The sequence below is a fragment of the Antrostomus carolinensis genome, unplaced genomic scaffold (genome assembly GCF_000700745.2).
Source record: "Antrostomus carolinensis isolate BGI_N321 unplaced genomic scaffold, ASM70074v2 scaffold36633, whole genome shotgun sequence".
In the NCBI taxonomy this organism is placed as follows: Eukaryota; Metazoa; Chordata; class Aves; order Caprimulgiformes; family Caprimulgidae; genus Antrostomus; species Antrostomus carolinensis.
This window is the reverse complement of record NW_010307924.1, coordinates 2,577-20,923: the sequence shown is the minus strand read 5'-3', so window position 1 is coordinate 20,923 and position 18,347 is coordinate 2,577. Positions and strand designations below refer to the sequence as shown.

Here is an 18,347-nt window from a genome sequence, read left to right as displayed (position 1 = left end):
ACTCTCTGGCTTCTTCCCACCAGCCAGTTCAATGAGTAGCTCTATGCAATAAAAGAAACTTATTTTCTATTTTCTATAGTTTTCATTAATTAACTGTAATATGCAAATGCTCAGTGTATATAGCAGAGAAACGGGAAACAGCCACATCCTGGAGAACAGACCAGGAATGTTGGTCTGAAAGGATTCAGTTGACGTCAGTCGCTACGACCAGCATCCAACTTTTGTATCATCAGCTGACCCTCTGCTATCTGCTACGAACTACACCCAGAAAATATCTCCAGGGCTGCAGCTGAAGACTCTGTCTTATCTTGGGAGAAGTTTTGTTTCGTTTCTCGTTGTGGGAGAGGAAGGACATTTAAAAATAACCACAGGCTGGGGAAGGCACAAGGCTGATTTCTGTGTTACGAACAGAAAAGATTAATGAAGAGGTTCTGCCAGCACAAGAACGGTTTTGTGGGTACAAAGCACCTTCTTGCAAAGTGAATTTCAGCTCCAGCACTCAAGGATCCTACTTGCAAATGGACAAAGTTTTCCTTCTTAACCACAAGACTCTCAAAGATTTGGGCAACAAACCCCATTTTACTGTGAAGGGATTGAAAGGTAACAAGGGATTCATCCTCCACGTGCTCCAAGTTCTTTTTCTTTCCAGATACACATGAGAGAAGGAGCGATCTGGGGTTCAATTCTCTATATTTCGACAAATATTTCTGATCACACACAAGTTCTGCCACTGCAATCAGCAAAAAACCTACGCAGGTGCTTAAAGAGCTGAAGAAATTTTGCCCAGGCATTTCACACACCCGTTCTTTGGGTGAAACTGAGGCACGAACCGGACGGCAACGCGGCGAGCAAAGAAACAAAAACATCGCTGCTCTTAAAATATAAAAAAAAAGAAATTTTCATCATAAAGCACACCTGGGTCTCTAAATAAATACCAGTTGGCTCCTAAGATGAAAACAAACCCAGAAATAACTCACTCTGCATGGTGTTTTGCTGACGGTTCTTCCAGAGGCACATGGCGATGAAGACGATGAGAATAAGGACCATGACTCCGAGGACGCAGCCCACGATCAGGTACAACATGTCACCGCTCCGAACGGGGCCGCTGGAAGGTCCAGTTCCACTTCCCCCAACCCTGTCAGGGGGATTTGGTGGGGTACTCAGATCTTTCATTGGATATTCGGATGCTCCTGGCGTGCGTTTCACTGGATGAAAGAAGAAATGAGTGTGGTTCCGTTCGCTAAAGGCGTTTTCTAAACATGGGGTTGGTTCTTTTTTTTGCATTAAGAAATAAAAAATTAGTGCTGAGGTGGAATCTTAATGCCTCAAAGAGAAAGGTTCCAAGTTGATATTAAAACCTCGAAGGAGAAAGCCAGCTACTATTGGGTAATAACTATTTTCCAAGGCAAATAAGTTTTATCCAGCTTGCTAACCCTCTCATTGAGGTCACTCCAAATGTTTAACGAGCAACTCGATGTACGTATGGCTCCAACTCTGCTCGTTCCCAACCTGAAAGAACCCAAATCTTTCCACTTTTGAGGTCAGAAAAAACCACAATGTTGCATTTCTATCGCTTAAGCACTGCCAGCTTCTCTACTTTTATCTGATGTGAACCCTGCTCACCTTGTTTTCCAAACCATATTATTTAAGATATGAAGAGTTGGATGGAAAAGCATTGAAAACAGGATGCTGCTTTAAGGCAGAAATTCAATTGACATCAGTTTTCAGCTCAGATTTATGTTGTTTGAGGCTAAAAACTGGTGCCTGGCTTGGGAATGAAGCAGGTCAGAGAGACACAAGCAGCTCCACGTTAGATAAGCTGGATCATCCCCCCCTTGCAAGCCCGGAGGAGATGTATTTTTAAGAAGAGTCGGTGTGAATGACAAATTACTCCTCGCCAATTTTCAAATTAGGGAAGAAAGTTGTATTTCTTGCAGGAGGAAGACCCATTGTGCACGTAGCCTGAGACTCTGCAGCTCTCAGCCCTTCTTTCAAAGGCTTTGCCACTAAATTTTGATGCTTCCGCTCCTCGAGGGCTTTTTTTTTTAATTTTTTTTTTTTTTTTAAAACCATGTTTTCCTAGCGCAACATTTGAAGTTTACTGTCTCCATTTTCCCCTTTTACAGCCTGACTTGGTTTTTCGAGATGAAAGGAGACATGGAATTCTTTGCAAAAACGAAATGTGACTGCCATATCTGACACTTCCAGAGAACAGTACAAACTTTGTGCCAGAGGCAGGCGGGATTAAACGACGGAGGCAGCCAACAGAACCATCAATTGCTGCGGTCTGCACTTATACAACGTGTCACCGAGCCCCCTGAAGACATAAAACAGACGTACAAATCAATTCTGTCATCTTCAAGAGTATGGTTGTCTCCTAGGGAGAAGGCTATCAGCACAGAAAAAAAATAAAATAATAAAAAATAGATTAAATTTTAAAAAAAAGCTCAGCCTAGAACAACAATATTATCTCTTAGGGCAGGGAAATCCACAGAGCTTTGCTAAGAGACTTTCTCAGGAGTGCAACGTATCAGTTTCCATATGTTCCAAACAATCCCAGCTTGGGAAGACAAAACAAATCCTCCAAAACATTCTTAGAAAATGAGGGGGTTTTTAGAGCAGCTGCCTTTTTTACACCACAAAAAAAAATTAATAATAAATAAATAAATTAAATTAAATTAAATAAAGCAAAGTAAAGCAAAATAAAATAAAATGAAATAAAATGAAACGAAATAAAATGAAATAAAATAAAATAGAAAATAAAGTTGCAAACGTCAGTGCTCACCTTTGGTTTCGCAGATCATCACGTTGCTGTACTCGCTTTCGCCGCCTTCGTTGTAACATTGCATTTTAATATCGTAAGATGTTTCTGGCTGCAGGTGATTTATCAAGTGCCATTGCTTTGTACCTATAGGGGGGGAAAAATAATAAAATAAATAAATCAACTGCATGTTATTTAGTGACATGAGCCAGAATTGGGTACGTGTACGTGGCGGGGTCTTTATAAAATGTGGGTTTTTTCCATCTATAAAATGTATTGCAGCTTTTCCTGTTAGCATAAAACATTATTCACCATTTATGGATTTCTCTAAAATCATAAGACTTGTGTTGTCTTGCAAAATACATTCTCAGAAGAAGCTTTTGGGGTTTGCTGAGTATTTTTAATTGATTTTTTTTTGTTAAAAAAACCCCATCTTTCTCCACAAAAACTACTAAATCAAAAAACCAGACATCTAAATTTCCAGCACCTGTATATTAAAAAAAAAATCAACAGAATTTCTGAGTATCTTTCATATGAAACTTTTATGTGCCACAGCATTTTACAAACTGTATTTTCTGGGAAATGCTGATGGGGGCCAGTGAAGCTATTTACCATGGTCAGGGTAAATAACAAGGGAAAACTGGCAGAGAAAATGTATTGAATTTGGGCCAGGGGACAAAATTCCCTACGATAAGACCCTCTCCCAGTCTGCAGGATCCCTAGAGATGGGAGGTACCGCCCGTTTTTCACAGGAAGGATCCATCTGGGTTGCTCAATTTGAACGTGAAACCACAAATAATTTAATGTGCATTTTATTAAACAGACAAGGAAACCAAATGAAGACGGCAGAAGCCGTCTCCGGCGTTGCCTGCCCCTGCGGAGACGGATCCCAAGCCAAGGAATCTTCTCTAATAGGATGGTTTTGTCATCTCTGGCTCCTGGCCAGCATTTCATTTAGACACCCTCCTGAAGTACTGAGCACTTCCATATAAATCACTCTCATTTTTTTTTACTTTCACGGGCTTGTGACAAATTTTAATAAACAGTGACCCCCCTTTTTATTTTTTTTAGTTATTTATTTATTTTTTTTTAAGGGAGTTTAATTAACTGTTTGAACGCTCTTAATCCCTCTTGGAAAATACCACCTTGAACTGTTTCCACTGTTTCTAAGGAACTGTCATACCAACTACTGATTTAAGCATTAATAAAAAAATAAAATATATCTATATCTATTAAAAAGCTTGGCGAGGGCTGTCACCGTGACTCTGTTCTAACTCCTCCGGGATCCAAGCCCAGGTGTAATTTTTAGCTGGGTAGGGGGCACCCAGGACGATCTCATCCCAGTTCAGGGGTTTCAGGAGTGAGGGTAGACAAGTCCTGGTTGAAACTGGAACCACTTTTTCCCTTAAAAATCACCCATTTTCCCAAGATTCATACTTGGTTTTCCCGGCGTTCCCCACCCCCAAGCATTCCTTTCAGTAATTACTACACCAGGTTTTAGGTTTCCTGCTTCAAACCATTAGTGGGACTGGAATCAGTACAGGCACTTTAACTGTCCTCTCCGTGCACCATTAGCGAGGGAAAACATTTAAACAACTGACATCAGACTGCATTTACATTTAAAATTCAATCTCCAGGACTTTCAAAAGGGAAAAATTCAGATTATTGATGCAGGAGGGGGTCGATTTTACTTTGTTTTGGCTTAAAACTGATGAAAAATATTGAAGAGATACCTGAGTCAAGTTTTTTTCTTTAAATAAAATCTGATTTTGCCTGTAACAGCATTTATAAAAAGAAAAAAAAAGAAGTTTTCTGCAGAGTTTTGGATGTCTCGATAGACAAGACTTAACAGGAAGCGCTAAGGAAAGCCTAGGGCGAGTATTTAGCTAATACAGGCATCACAACACTTTTTTCCACAACTCATGCTAGTCGTTTCAAGATAAAATTCCCTGTCAAAAAACAGACAGATTAATTCCAAGGTAACAGAGAGAGAGGGGGGGGAAAGAAAAAAAAAAGAAAAAAAAAGTAAAGAACAAGTGATTTATGGCAAAAATACCTTCAGTCACATGTTTCTCTACATATTTCACATCAAATGCTTCCAATCACACTTTTAATTGAAAAGAGCTTTCTCCTCTCCTCCCTCAAAAGCTAATTTAGGGGAGAAGCAGACAAGAAATGTTTAAATATTTCCACCAAATGAGTTTCTGTTCCAAACTTTGGCAGAGCAGAGCAGCTGCTAATGGTTTCAGACTGCCACAAAGAGTTCACTACACACACACACATATAGGAGCTCTTGGAAGGGAGAAAAAAATAAGAGAAACAAGTTAATTTCACAGCAGAGTGGAGCCCACTTCAACAACTCACTGCTCAGAGCATGAGATTTATAAACACACGAGTTTCTACCCAGCAAAAACTAAAGTATCTTTGCAGATGAAGGTGTAAGACTCGAGTAAAGGTCTCGAAAGCAAATCCTCCGCGCCGAAACTCTTGGCTTTACAGTGTGTAAAAAGCTGATGTCACGCCTCAAAGTACTATGTGGAGTATTGTCTAGCAGGGGTGGGGGGGAAGAGCTTTCAAAATAAAGGCCCATTCCTCTTGTAACTGAAATAAATGAGAGGGAGGAGGGGGGAAAAAATAATGAACGTCATCGGGACAGAATGAGATCATTACGCTTAACTCAGCCCAAGCAATAAGGACATGAAGGAAAATATTTTTTGAAAAGGTTTTCCACTTTCTGGCCTAATATAGACATTATCTAATAATTTCTTCCAGGAAAATGATGATCTAATATGCACAGGGGATAAAAAAAAGTAAATATATATATAAAAATTTGATTAAAAGGTAAACTGAAGCACAAACATACCTGTGTTTGCAGCGGACTACAGCACTTGAGGTGAAAAGTAACTTTCTTAGAGCGGGATAAGCAATTAAACAAGGCAAAAGGAGAGAAGGGGAAGGCACTGCCTCGCTTAAAACATCCATGTTGGGCTAAATCATCTTAAAAAACAGCTAGTTATGAGTACAATCTAACACAGACACACTTAGCCTGGGTTAAATCTCATTTAAATCTCATTAAACCAGTTTAAATCCATCTCTGTTCTGATTCTGCAGCAGCGTAAGAAGATAAAAACTCCGAGCCAGTGTTTAATTCTCAAGTTTCGACGTTGAAGAGGCTTCAGAAGGAAGAAAGAAGTTCATGTGTGGGCAGAACTTGACGTGACGTACTTAAATAGTGACTTGTGTGGAATATATTGTCAAGGTTTAGTTTGGGAAAAGCAGTTTGGATGTGATATAAACACAGCCAACGCGGCTACACCGCGGCCTGCCCCCGGCGTGTTCCTGAGCGCACGTACCTTCCACGATATCCCTCTTGTAGTCGCTGTCGTTGTCGCTATCCGTAGGTCGGTAATAGATATAAAATCCTTGGATGGGTGTGTTGTTGTTGCTTGATGTAATATACTAAAAAATAAATAATAGTAATAATTTTTAAAAGATTGCGTTAAGAGAAAAAAAGATTTTGATTGAGTCACCGAATATCTTATCACCTTGAAATATGTATTTATTTTTTTTAATTAACATTGTGCAAGCAAGGTTTGCGTGATTGTCTAGTCACCTGCTGCAGCTTGCTCATGGTGGATGCTTCGTTAGCTCCTCCTACTAATTGCTCTGGGATGTTTTCTAGATGCAGAGGGCAGGAACATCAGCGTATTGTGCAGAGAGAGGATGCGGGAGGGAGAGATAAAGCGCTGAGTGACCAGAGTATTTTTCCTTTTATTATTTAGCATATTTGCCAGAAAATAAAGGAAAATTGCTGACGAATATTTTGCTTTAAACCAAGAAAGCAGAGGTTGGATTTAATATTAAAAGCAGGTGTCTGATTTGCTTTTGAGGGATGAAATCCCTTTCTTTGTGGAAGCAGCGAGCTTCATGTTATGTTGAATAATGACTGCTGAAGAATCACGTTATGTTGAATAACAACTCTGTGTTGATACGATGCTGACTGGAGTTGATAAAATATTAATTTCCTTACCTTTAATCCCCTATCACCATTTCCATTCTTGATCATTTTAGTGTTTATAGCCTTAGTATATTATATTTATAGTCTTATCCTTTATTATCTGAGGAAAAAAGTAAGTGACAACCTCTAATCTGGATTAATGTTTCCACACACGCGTGCATTTTACGCGTATCTTAAACCCATATATATATGTATATATTTATGCATATATTGTATTACATCAGAGCTCTTGCAAGTGGATTCCAATTAATGTAAAGAAAAAGCGGATTCTGAATGGAAAGAGTTGAATTGTGAAAGAAAAACAAACATTGGTCGTCCCCAAAATAAAGGGGGTTCAAGAAAAATCAGCTACAAAGCAAGGCCCTCGTGTCAACTGATGGATTTGAATGGAAATGGGAAAGTTGAGACCATTTTTACTCCAGAAAGAGTTAAAGGCACGTGAAAATTCAGCTCGAGAATATTTCACTTTAAGTTATGCAGCCTCCTGAGGAACAAGAGGTTATTTCAAGTTTATTATCCTTAACATCTCTTCAGGCTGAGCTAACAGAGCAAACTATAACACCAGGAACTCTACACGTTAAATCCTCCCAAGTATAACCAGGGGGGTTAGATTTCAAAACAAGAGCAAAGAATTTCTGGTGGGTTTCAAGAAGGACTTTAAAAGCAGTTGTTTACAAAAGCCGAGGTAACAGAGGGGAAAAGGAAAAACGTTTCTCTAACATGAAACCTCTGTTGGATGGTGAGGAAAGACGGAGGGTTTTGAAACCCAGCCTGGATTGATTGCAGGAATCGCAGGAAACGAAGCCAACTCGCTCGTAACTTCACGACACCGAGAAGGGTTTGGACAGAGTTAAGCCCACTGGTGCCTCTTGGTATGTCTGTGCCAAAGCAGGTGGATGAGGGTGGCTGTGGCCTTTCACTGGAGGTGCCTTTAGTGTCCAAATAGCCAGGTTGGACGGGGCTTGGAGCAACCTGGGACAGAGGAAGGTGTCCCTGCTTGTGGCAGGGGGGGGGGGGGGGGGGGGGGGTTCACATCTGGTGTAACTCGAGGAGGGGGTACGATGCATGCCCAGGCAGCTGGACGGGGAGAGAGTGAGGTGGAGGGAGGTTGGGAGACAGCACAAAAGGGAGCGAACAACCAACAGGAGGAAAAAAGGTTTGGAAATGGTGGGCAAAGGGCTCAAGAGGCATGTGGCCCCATTCTGCCACACAAGAGTGAAGTATCTCAGCCCTCTTCTAGGAAAAAAAGATCATCTGAGTCTCAGGAGGTGAAACCACCACTCCCAACTCCGCCATCAGCTCTTAACCCTTGACTTTTTTAAAGAGCCAAATCAATAAAAAATTGGGCTTTGACTTGTGAGAAGAACAGGAGATAACGATACCCACCGTCCATTTCAACATGATCTGCGTGTCACTGATGGCTTCGGTGTAAGCGATGTGAGGTCCCGCGATCGGGCGGTTGGAAAAGCGGCTGGTAAAGCCGGCGACTTGGTAAGGGCGAGAGGCAGCGCTGCGTGGGCTCTCCCCGTAATTGTTGACAGCAATCACACGGAACCGATACATTTCTCCTTTTAAGGGGGAAAAAAACAACAAAAAAAAGTGAAAGGAAGAAGACATGACAGCAAAACAAGCCCTCGAAACAAGACTCTGAATCAAACAGATTCAGAAGCATTTTTTGCACGACGTTCACTGAGAAAAACCGTAGGACTTGTTGCCACAGACACGGGAAATCATAGAATCATAGACTGGTTTGGGTGGGAAGGGACCTTAAAGCTCATCCAGTTGCAACCCCCCTGCCAGCAGCAGGGACACCTTCCACTAGACCAGGTTGCTCAAAGCCTCATCCAGCCTGGCCGAGAACACTTCCAGGGAGGGGGCATCCACAACTTCCTTGGGCAGCCTAATATTAAACAGCTTCTCGAAGTGATGAGGAAAAGTCACTCAAGACAAATCCACAGAGATGGAAATGCCTCCAGCAGCTCAGGAAAATCCCTCAACTGCAAAGTGATGGGCAAGGAGAAGACGCTTCAAGGATACCTATCGCCATCCGTTCATTCTTGTACTCCTCCCCTGAGCTTTCAGGGCTGGACACTGGGATAAATCAGGACAGATGTTTTTCCATTAATGTATTTTTTTCCTCTTATTTGCATTCCAAGTGCTTATTAAAAGGACAATTAAATTAAAAATAAGAATAATACGCAACCCTCCACTCCACATGAACAAGTATTAAATTCTGGTGGGTTTTTTTAATTTTTTTTTTCCACTTGGAAAGTCAGAAATCAACTTGAATTCATGTAATGAATTCCTAATTCCAAACAAAAATATCCATAACTGACCAGAAATGGGATGATCCATGCAGAAATTAAAATGAAACAACCAAAGAGTTGCAATATTCTCTCACTGGTAGACTGGTAAGGCAGTCATCTAGGCAAAAAACAACAAAAAAAAAGGTGAAGGAAAGATTGTTTTTAATACCTGGCTCTAAGTTACGAACTTCCACGGATAATTTCGAAGGAGAAATGTTATCAGCTGCAATGAGCCAGTCACTGTTTCGACCCAAGCGTTTATATTCCACTTTAAAGGCAGTAATGGGGGAGCCACCGTTGGCTCGAGGGATCCACGTGACGTAGACGGATGATTCCGAGGCTGTGGAGATCGTGGGTCGGTCGGGAGCTTCTGGAACTGAAATGAGAAATTCAAGTTACAAGAGGAGTCGAGTCAGCTGGGGCTTTATTTTCTGTAGCGAGCGATTAAACTAGTTGCTGATGATTCAATTAGACTTAGTGAGGAGAATCTGAAATCCTCCTGTAAGAATGACTCCCCTTATTCTTCTGGAAAAGAGGCTTGAAGAGCAAAAAAAAAAAATAGAGGAATCAATTATTTTATCAAAAGAATAATCAAAAAAGGATACGGTGTTGCACTACCCCAACCCATCTCTATGTGGAAATAGAAACACAAACTAAGTGAAGAGGAAAAACTTGGTTCTAATTTCCAAACCCCTGAAATTTCCCCAAACCCGATGAGACTTCAACCCATAACAAGAGCTGCGTGGCTAACGAAACGAGGAAGAAGAGGAGGAGGAGGAGGAAGCATGCAACCAACGAGGTACTTACTGAACTCACTTGAAGTGACAGACAGCGGTGGAACGGAGAGAGAAAGGAGAGAGGTGGTGTTAGTAAATCTGCGGAGAGCTGTGAGGTTTTACTAAATTGGCTGGTATTCTAATTTAGAAAATTAAATTAGAACTGAATCTAATTCTGTTGAATTTAATTCTTAATTTAATGTAATTCTTAATTTCATTTAATAGTGGAGCTGGTCACTGATGGGAGGAGGAAATGAGTAAGCTGGAAGCTTTTGGGGGGGATGAAGGTGTCCCCTTGTGTGGTTCCTCTGAATATTTTGTCCTGTCCCAAGCGTGCAACACTCCTCACCTGCATCATTAACAAACCTCTCCACTTCCCTTCGGGTTCACCCAAAATTTGAGGTCTCAGTCCTTGAATAAATTCGCCTGAATCAGGTCAAGGAGCTCAAAGGCTGAGGTGGTGAGAAGAAGGATTATAAACATGCTGTTTTCGCTGGAAATTGGGCTGAAAATCACATTTATTGGGACATGGTTGTATCTTCTTGTCATCAGAAACAAGGAAAAACATTCAGAACAGACAAAATCCACCCTGAGAACTTCCAACTCTGCTACGGGCATCTCCCATTTCTACTCTTTCTCTGGATCTTTCACAGTGGAAGAAAAAAAAAAACAGAGGATTGAGCAAAAAAAAGCACCAGCAGGTTGTGGTGGTTTCACTTGGCAAGCACGAAAAAGAAACCCAGCTCTGTCCCAGCTACAAACCAGCACGCAGGTTTAAATACGAGCAGCAAGAACGTGGGTGAGACGTTAAAAATCTTATTTTTTGAGAGCTTAGACATGCAGGTAACGGTATCCTTGGAAATATTCTATGTTTGCTAGATGAGGGCATAGTTTGCTAAAATTCATAGCTTTAAAAATTCCACCCCAGATGCCAAAGTCTGTAAGAAACACGCTACTTCTCGGTAATTTAATGTTGCTGTGGAAAATCTGAGGTATGGAGGCGAGTACTTAAAATGCTAGCTCATTGATTGGAGTAAGGTAACCTTTTGGTTAATCCCCAAGTATGAATTTTGGGATCTTTTAATCTGGAAACACACAGAAGAAGGGGAAAATCTGGCAGATATCTGACCTCACTGACAGAAATCCTGCAAGAGAGGAAAAATATCTGTCTGAAAAGATGCTGAGAGAATCAACAGGAAATAGAAGAGGTGATACAAGCACCTGGAGTGATAATAAACACGAGCTCACTTGGATGTGTGTCTGTTTGCCACACAATTTCTATAGCACATGGATTACAAACCATCCAGACACCTACCTCCGCTGTGTCGAGACAGGTCTGGAAGGACGACACCGAAATTATTTGTCCCTTCGTGAATAATGGGATGTTTGGGAATTCCCACCGGGGGAGATGGAGCCTGAGTGTTTTTTGAGGATGATGTTCTTTCTAAGAAAGATTTGATAAGACAGTATGTGAGATCAAGTATTGGATAAGGAAATGCTGCTTGGTGCATCTCGCTCTACCAGATCGCTCGGTGCAGCACAGGGGACTAAAGCTCTGGCTCCAAATCAGGAGAGAAATTTGGGAATTTCTTCAGGGGAGCAAGAGAGGAGACTTCCCCCGTCAGCTCAGGAATGTTTGCGCTGTGGTTAATTGACCTTCCATCTGCAGTTCTGCACTTCAGGGCGATGCCACCAGCTCCTGCCTGGATTTCAGAGTCCACTCTCCTCAGGAAATCACAACAGGAGGTGAAAAATTGTGGTGGTTGCACTGAGTTAGCAGCCAAACCCAGCTGCTCCCTCACTCCCCTCACAGGGAATAGGGGAGAGAATTGGAGGAGCGAGGGTAAGGAGACTTGTAGGGTGAGAGAAGAACAAGTTAATAATTGAAGTTTTAAAAATCCCCTTAAAATAATCATGATATATAAAATAATCATGATATATGAAATAATCATGATATGTGAAATAATAATATATGAAAAGTTGATCACAGAATCAATTATGAAGGTTGGAAAAGATCTCTAAGATCATCCAGCCCAGAGGTTTTTTTTGTGATACTCTGAAAAAAACTGAACGAGGACAGGCTGCTCCCTGACTTAGCTCCTTTGAGCAAGAGGAAATGTAAAGTATAAATCTTAATAATAATCTCAAAAATAATATTCCAAAGTTTTTAATAGCTTTTTCTTACCAACAAGCCCTTGGTAACGCTGAGGCAAGTTTGCCCCAGAGCTATTTTAGTTCTCAGAGGCTGTTCTTTAGCAATTAAATCGCAGAATGTTTCACATATGGCTCAGCAGACAACATAGAGTTGATGTAAATGAAATCAACGTCTTCTCCAAAGTGTAGGACACAGGGAACATTGTGCTGCACCCACCTTTGCTGGTGCGAAACGTCAGCATCGCGGGCTGCCCTTCGCCAGCAGCGCTCCTGGCCACCATCAAAACTTCATACAGGCTGGAAGGTTCCAGCTCGGTGAGTCGCAGCTCGTTCTCGCTGCCAGGGACACGGACGGTGTGCCAGGTTCCCACCGCGCTGACACCATCATCCAGCTGCACGGGATGGGGAGAAAAAGTTCGATATCAGCAGTGAAGTGCTTAGAATTCAACCAAATATTCAACTCACTCGATGGTTTCGCACACAAGCACCCAAAGGACATCTGCCACTTGCCCAAATTCCTTTTATTTACCTAAGATTTATTTACCTATGATTTGGAGGTAAAAATCACAGCGCTCCTTCGATAAACCCAACTCATTTTCCCTCTTCATACACTTCCCCACATAGAATATTTCCAAGGATAGCTTTACCTGCATGTCTAGCTCTCAAAAAAATAAGATTTTAACATCTAACCCCATTTTCCCCACTTCTTTTTGGGGAAAAAAAATGGTTATTTTCACTTGTGACTAAAACTATTTAAAGAGACTAAATTTTAAAGACTTCAGTCAGCTTTTTGCTGGCAGAGTGTGTGACATTAAAGGGCTGGACCCAACACCCTAATGAGAAAGATATGTTCCCTCAACTTATCCCAGCTTTTCCTGTACTACAGCATTTTAAAAAATATTTATTGGCGAAAATGAGGAACAAAAAATATGTCTGAGTTAATTCTCAAGGTTGGAAAAAAAAAAAGGAGGGAGGGAGGAGGGTCAGGGAAAGCAAAGATTTGGTTTTTATTAACATGTTTCCTTTTTTTTAGAAAAAAAAAAATATTAACAAGTTTCCTTTAAAAAAAAATACATTAACACGTTCCCTTTTTTAAAAAAAATATTAATATGTTTAATATGTTTCCTTTTTAATAAAATAAAATAAAATAAAATAAAAATTTAATTTAACAGTGAAATCACCAGCTCCACTTAAGAAAGGAAAGAGATTCAGGGTAGTCTCTTAACACTTGACCTTTGCAGGAAAACATTATCTCAAATCCCAAAGGAAAAGACAAAGATTCTACCAAAAATAAACTACTAAACAATATAAGACTTTAATAAAACAGAGAAGGAAGATCTCAACACCGTGGATTAGCAAAGGTTACGCCAGAGGTCTTTGTTCAAGTATTTTCTTCTGTAGCAGCCACTCTTTAAGGCTTTTATTCCTCCCAATTATTTTTTTTTCCTCTTTAAAAAGAGGGAAATCAATAAAATAATGTAATGACACAAAGAGAACACCACCCTAAAAAAAAAAAACCAAACCCAAAACAAACCAAAACAGGGTGAACTCCCTCCTGAGAAACACATGAGTGAGCGTATTTCATGTGGAAAGGATTGTTCTGAGCGCAGGGGGAAGCATCCAAAAGGTCAAACAAGTATTCAAAGTGCTTCTGTGAACCAAACACCTTTGGATGAGAAATTATATCAACAGTCTTTGGCACGGAGGGTTTTTTTTTTCAGGAACTAACAGGTCAAAAATCTAAGTGTTCCCTGCAGGCGAAGACAAGATCAGGATGTAGAGGATTAAAAAAAAATTTAAAAAAATAATTAAAAAAAAAAAGCTTATGAAAAAAAAAATAAACAAACCAAAGAGAAAACTGTTTGCTCGGAAGAACGGGCACAGGCATCGCTTGGTTCTGATTTGAATCGAGACGTCGTTTTTGAGGACGTGAGAAATATCTGCTCAGGAAATTTGATTTTACCTTTATATTGGGTAATTTCAGTTTAGTAAGTGTCTTTCTGGGACATAGAGTAGACAAATCTTTGATATATTAGGATATTCTTTGATATATCAAAGCTAATAGTTTGCCTGCTGATCTCCAGACTCAACTTTGCTCACACAAGCTCATTTTTAACGGCGCCGAAGTTGTGTACGACGTGCCCTGGAGCCTTATTATACTGTAAAGGAAATAAAAACCTGGGTTCTGCTGAATAAATCTTAATTAAAACTAAAGAGAACAGTGTAGTTGTGACCAACTTTACTCAGCTCTAAAATAAGTTGTAACGTCGTGGCTCAACTAGATTCTCTCATCCTCGTTAAGGCCAGCGCTGAGATAATTACTGGTTCCTTGAGAAAATTAAAATTAAAATTAAAAAAAAAAATCCACCTGCAGTTACCTTGCGGTATTTGACGAAATAAGCGTTGATGGGTGAGCCCCCGTCCCTCCCTGACCGCCACACCAGGTTGTACACGTCTGGTTTCAAGGTCTGAGGGGGGCTGAGGATGATGGGGGCTTCAGGAGGAGCGGCGACGTTCCAGGTTTTTTCCGTTGTCGTATCCCAATGGAATTTTGTTGGGGGTGAGCTTGAAAATGTTGTTTTTGCACCAAAATCACCCTCATTTTCAGCTCTCTGGGATGTTTTCATCTCCGTGGGAGCCGTTGCTTTGGTTTTCCTGGTAGTTTCTAAAGGAAGTGGAAAGGGAGGAGCCTGGTTAGATCTTGAAGATGACGTGAATGCGTAGGGGGGACATTAAATCATTTAAAAACCTCATTTCCAAACAACCTCTGCTGAAAAAAAGCCAGTTTGAGAAGTGCCCGCACAGACCTGAGCCCAGTGCGTTGGGGTTTTTTTTATTTTCAGAGCAGAACAGTGGTTTTTGGGTTATTTCTTTCGATTTTTTTCACAGTATTAAAGAGAAAAAACCTGAAACACAATGTCTGGAGGGACATCTCCGAGAAATTAAACAGCGGCAACGCACGTGAGAAGCAAAAAAAGAAATCTAGAGCTACGTTTGCGACAGAAACGGGGTAATTTTAACTTAATCGCAGTCATACAAGGAACTTTTCATGGCCGGGCACACAAGAGAACATTCTCCTACCTCAGTTTCTGTAATTTCCATCAGCTTTGAAAGTCGCACGACTCGACTATTTTGGTTTGAAAAATTGATGCTGCGAATAAACTGAGTTTACAGGCAGACTGAACCTGGAATTTAATATTAAGGCATTTCTAGAAATCTTGTTCTGGTCTCTTCCCTTCTATTTATTTTGCTTGGTATGAAAAAAAAAATATTAATAATAATATTTGTAGTTTGAAAGTGGCTGTGAGACAAAAAAAAAAGACTGTTTGGTCGATGCAGGACTCGTCAGCATTCCGGGAGGGAAAGGGGTGGCAGGTTGGACACATCTGAGATTATCCAGGACATGAAAAAAGTCAGCGTTTAAAAACGAGAGCGTTTGGAAAGCGGCGCAGCTCCTCGCTAAGGTTACACCAGATGTTCTTAGGTCTGTCCCGTTCTTTTTTAGATTTGTGTAGGTTTATATTACTTACCAGGGTCTGGAAAAGGAGAAGGGAATGAAGTGAACTTGGGTTTACAAAACAAACAAATTCCTGGGTAATGTAAAGCCTAAAACAGCCTTAGCCTGACTGACTCGGATTCCTCCAAAACCTCCATTAAAATACCAGCAGCAAGTGTGGCTGCTATTTTTGGCTACTTTTTTTTTTTAAAAAAAAACCCAAACCAACAAACTGGGCAAGAAAATTCTCTTTTCAAATTGAAGCCACGCTCTCAGCAAGCATTCCCTTAAGTTTGTTTCTTTCTAATTTATTTAGCAAGGCCACAAAGTTTAGAGATGGAAGAAAAGAAAAACAAAGAGGGGGAAGGAGGACATCCCCAAAACCACATGGGAATTTATTTAAAACATCTCCAGAACAATCTCCAAAGTGGGAAAAGGCGTGTTCATATTGGAAACAAATGTCGTATCCGTCGGGAAAAATCCGTATCCGCCTGGAAAACCCACCATGTTGTGGTGGAATCGGAGGATTTGTTGGGTGGGCATGAGGGAAACTGGACTTTTGGGGGTGGAAAATGAGTTGTTGTGGTTGAAGTTGGTGACAGGAGACCGGAGAGTCGTCGACAACTTGGATTTTTACTTTGGGAAATAAACCACCCCCCGCTCTGGGGTAACAATTGGCATTAAGCAATTTGGATTTACGCTCTTTTTGTGGAGTTCCTGCTATAACTGCTACCCCACAGAAACCAGCACAGCAGATTTCTCTTCGCTGCTGTGTGATTATGCAACTTTTTTTGGGGGGTGTTGCTTCTTTTAGTGTCATCTCATTCCCCTTAACCACCGAGATTTACTCGTCTTCATCAGCTTCCCAGCCCCACGGCGAAACGTGAGCAGCAGCGAGTTGGGTCAGAGCAAAATCTTCCCTCTGACAACAACCAGAGAAGGACCCAAACATCCCAAATTCAGGTGTTAAAATAATGTATTTATAGTTTTTACTCATTTTCTCCAAAATAGCTAATATTTCACAGCTCGTTATTTGCTCCTCAGGCTTTGGAGTGTATTTTTTCTCCTTTATTTCCATTAGATGAAATATTTTAGAGATATTTTGGAGATTTAACCCTGTGTTTAGTACCTCTGTGAAACTACCACCATCCACACAAACACCACAACTAAAAGTTGTCCAGATTAAGACTAGATTTGAAGACTAAAAGTTTAAAAAAAAGACTTAAAATAAAGGTTATGGGTATAAAATCCTAAGGCTATCATTTGCCATTTTGGTGGTTTCTCACTATGATGGTGGCTTAAGTTGCCCTGCCTGTTTTTAAGACCGTGCAATGAATCATGTTGTGGAATAGAACCAGCAGAAAAGAGGAAAAAAAACTCCAAAACAACATTTTTTAGCTAAATAAGCTCTCTTATTGTGTGCTTGCATGAGGTAAATTAGAGGAATAAGTTGCTGAGAGCTGTTTAAGTTGATCTTACTAGCAAAGAAATGCACTGGAAACAAAGTTTAAGTCATTCAGGTGCTTCAGAAGTTGTTACCTGGCGTGAATTCTTCATTAAAATATCATTAAAATATCACAATGTTGGAGCCATGTCTTTTGGCACGTTTGAGAACTGTTCTAAAACCCTAACAGCTCCCAGAAAGGATTTTTCTATCAAAACCAAATGCTTTAACCGCCCTCTGCACCGTCCTCAGCAGCTCGTACAACATATTAGAAACCGATAAAAGTTAATAAACAAAACATTAAAAATTCAACTCGCTGCCATAAAATGGGGAGGCAAAGCAGCGGGATTTTTCTGTTTGACACAGGCTGAATTCTGGGATGATATTTAATTGTGTGTTTCCACTCTGCAAGGTCCAACAATAACTTATTTATAAAACTACATGACAGGATTGCTTTCTTGAGGTTTCTTCTCTCTTTTTTTCCCTCTAAGTGAAGCTTTAAGCATCTTTTCAAATTATTTATGTGAATTTTAAATTTTATCCGGTGGTAATGAAGAACTTTAAAGACACAGCCACATATTAAATTCCACTGACCTTAAAACCAACTGACATTCAGCTCAATTTATTAAGACAAGATGCTGAAAGAGCGGAGAGAAAAGTCACTTCATGGCACTAAAAAACTGGATTTTAGGTCTTGTGAAAGGAACTCGAGGGAGCTTAAACCCGTTATTAACATCACATAATATTCCAGGGCGAAGAAAGGAAAGATCTCTTTCCCAGCTTGCTTTTAGTAGAACTGGCTTTTCCTCATAGTGATTTCAAGAAATAAAAAAAGAAAAAAAACCATCACTTTTGGGTAGTTTTTCTCACAGATAAGAATGTCAAGTCTGTGCAATACACACAGTTGCTTCTCCTTTGCCTAAGGTGGAAGGGAGGAACTGATCCATGAAGACAACTTCAACTCCTCTGCTTCGTTTCCCCAGGATACCCCCATGACTTACCTTCTGGAAATTTCTTATTTCAAACCATTTCTCACCTAAATCAGAAAGCCAATGTCATGCTTCAAGCTTACCAACTGTCAGGAAGGCTTTTGACACCACGGAGCCGTGCTCGTTGATGGCTTCACACGTGTATTCCCCGGCACGCTCCAGAGTCACGTTCCTAAGGCGTAAGGAGCTCGAACCCGTTTGAGATACGGAGAAGTAGGTGGGTCCTGTAACGCTGCTGCCCAATGTGGCTTCAGGAGGTTTCTGTGGTTTTGAATGAAGCAGCTGGGAAGGGTGGTTGGTGAGAAGTCCTCTGCTGTCGTACCAACGGATGATGGGAAGAGGCTGGCCAGTGGCATTGCAAGAGAGCGTAACGTCCTCACCAGCCGTCACAGTGATGCTTGCT

At 40.7% G+C, this 18,347-nt stretch overlaps 1 protein-coding gene across 1 annotated transcript in view; it reads right to left on the bottom strand.

Moving 5' to 3' along the window:
- Positions 1-977: 977 nt before the first annotated feature.
- Positions 978-18,347, bottom strand: part of CDON (cell adhesion associated, oncogene regulated) — a gene marked incomplete at its 3' end in the record, with an annotated part of 19,882 nt that continues 2,512 nt past the window's right edge. Inside the window, exons 3-12 of the mRNA XM_029084409.1 lie at positions 18,028-18,345; positions 17,663-17,671; positions 14,394-14,680; positions 12,233-12,407; positions 11,177-11,305; positions 9,255-9,461; positions 8,166-8,347; positions 6,115-6,220; positions 2,786-2,908; positions 978-1,205 (exon numbers count right to left, since the gene is read on the bottom strand). Of these exons, the coding sequence (XP_028940242.1) occupies positions 978-1,205; positions 2,786-2,908; positions 6,115-6,220; positions 8,166-8,347; positions 9,255-9,461; positions 11,177-11,305; positions 12,233-12,407; positions 14,394-14,680; positions 17,663-17,671; positions 18,028-18,345 (1,764 nt within the window). The remainder of the gene's footprint in view (positions 1,206-2,785; positions 2,909-6,114; positions 6,221-8,165; positions 8,348-9,254; positions 9,462-11,176; positions 11,306-12,232; positions 12,408-14,393; positions 14,681-17,662; positions 17,672-18,027; positions 18,346-18,347) is intronic.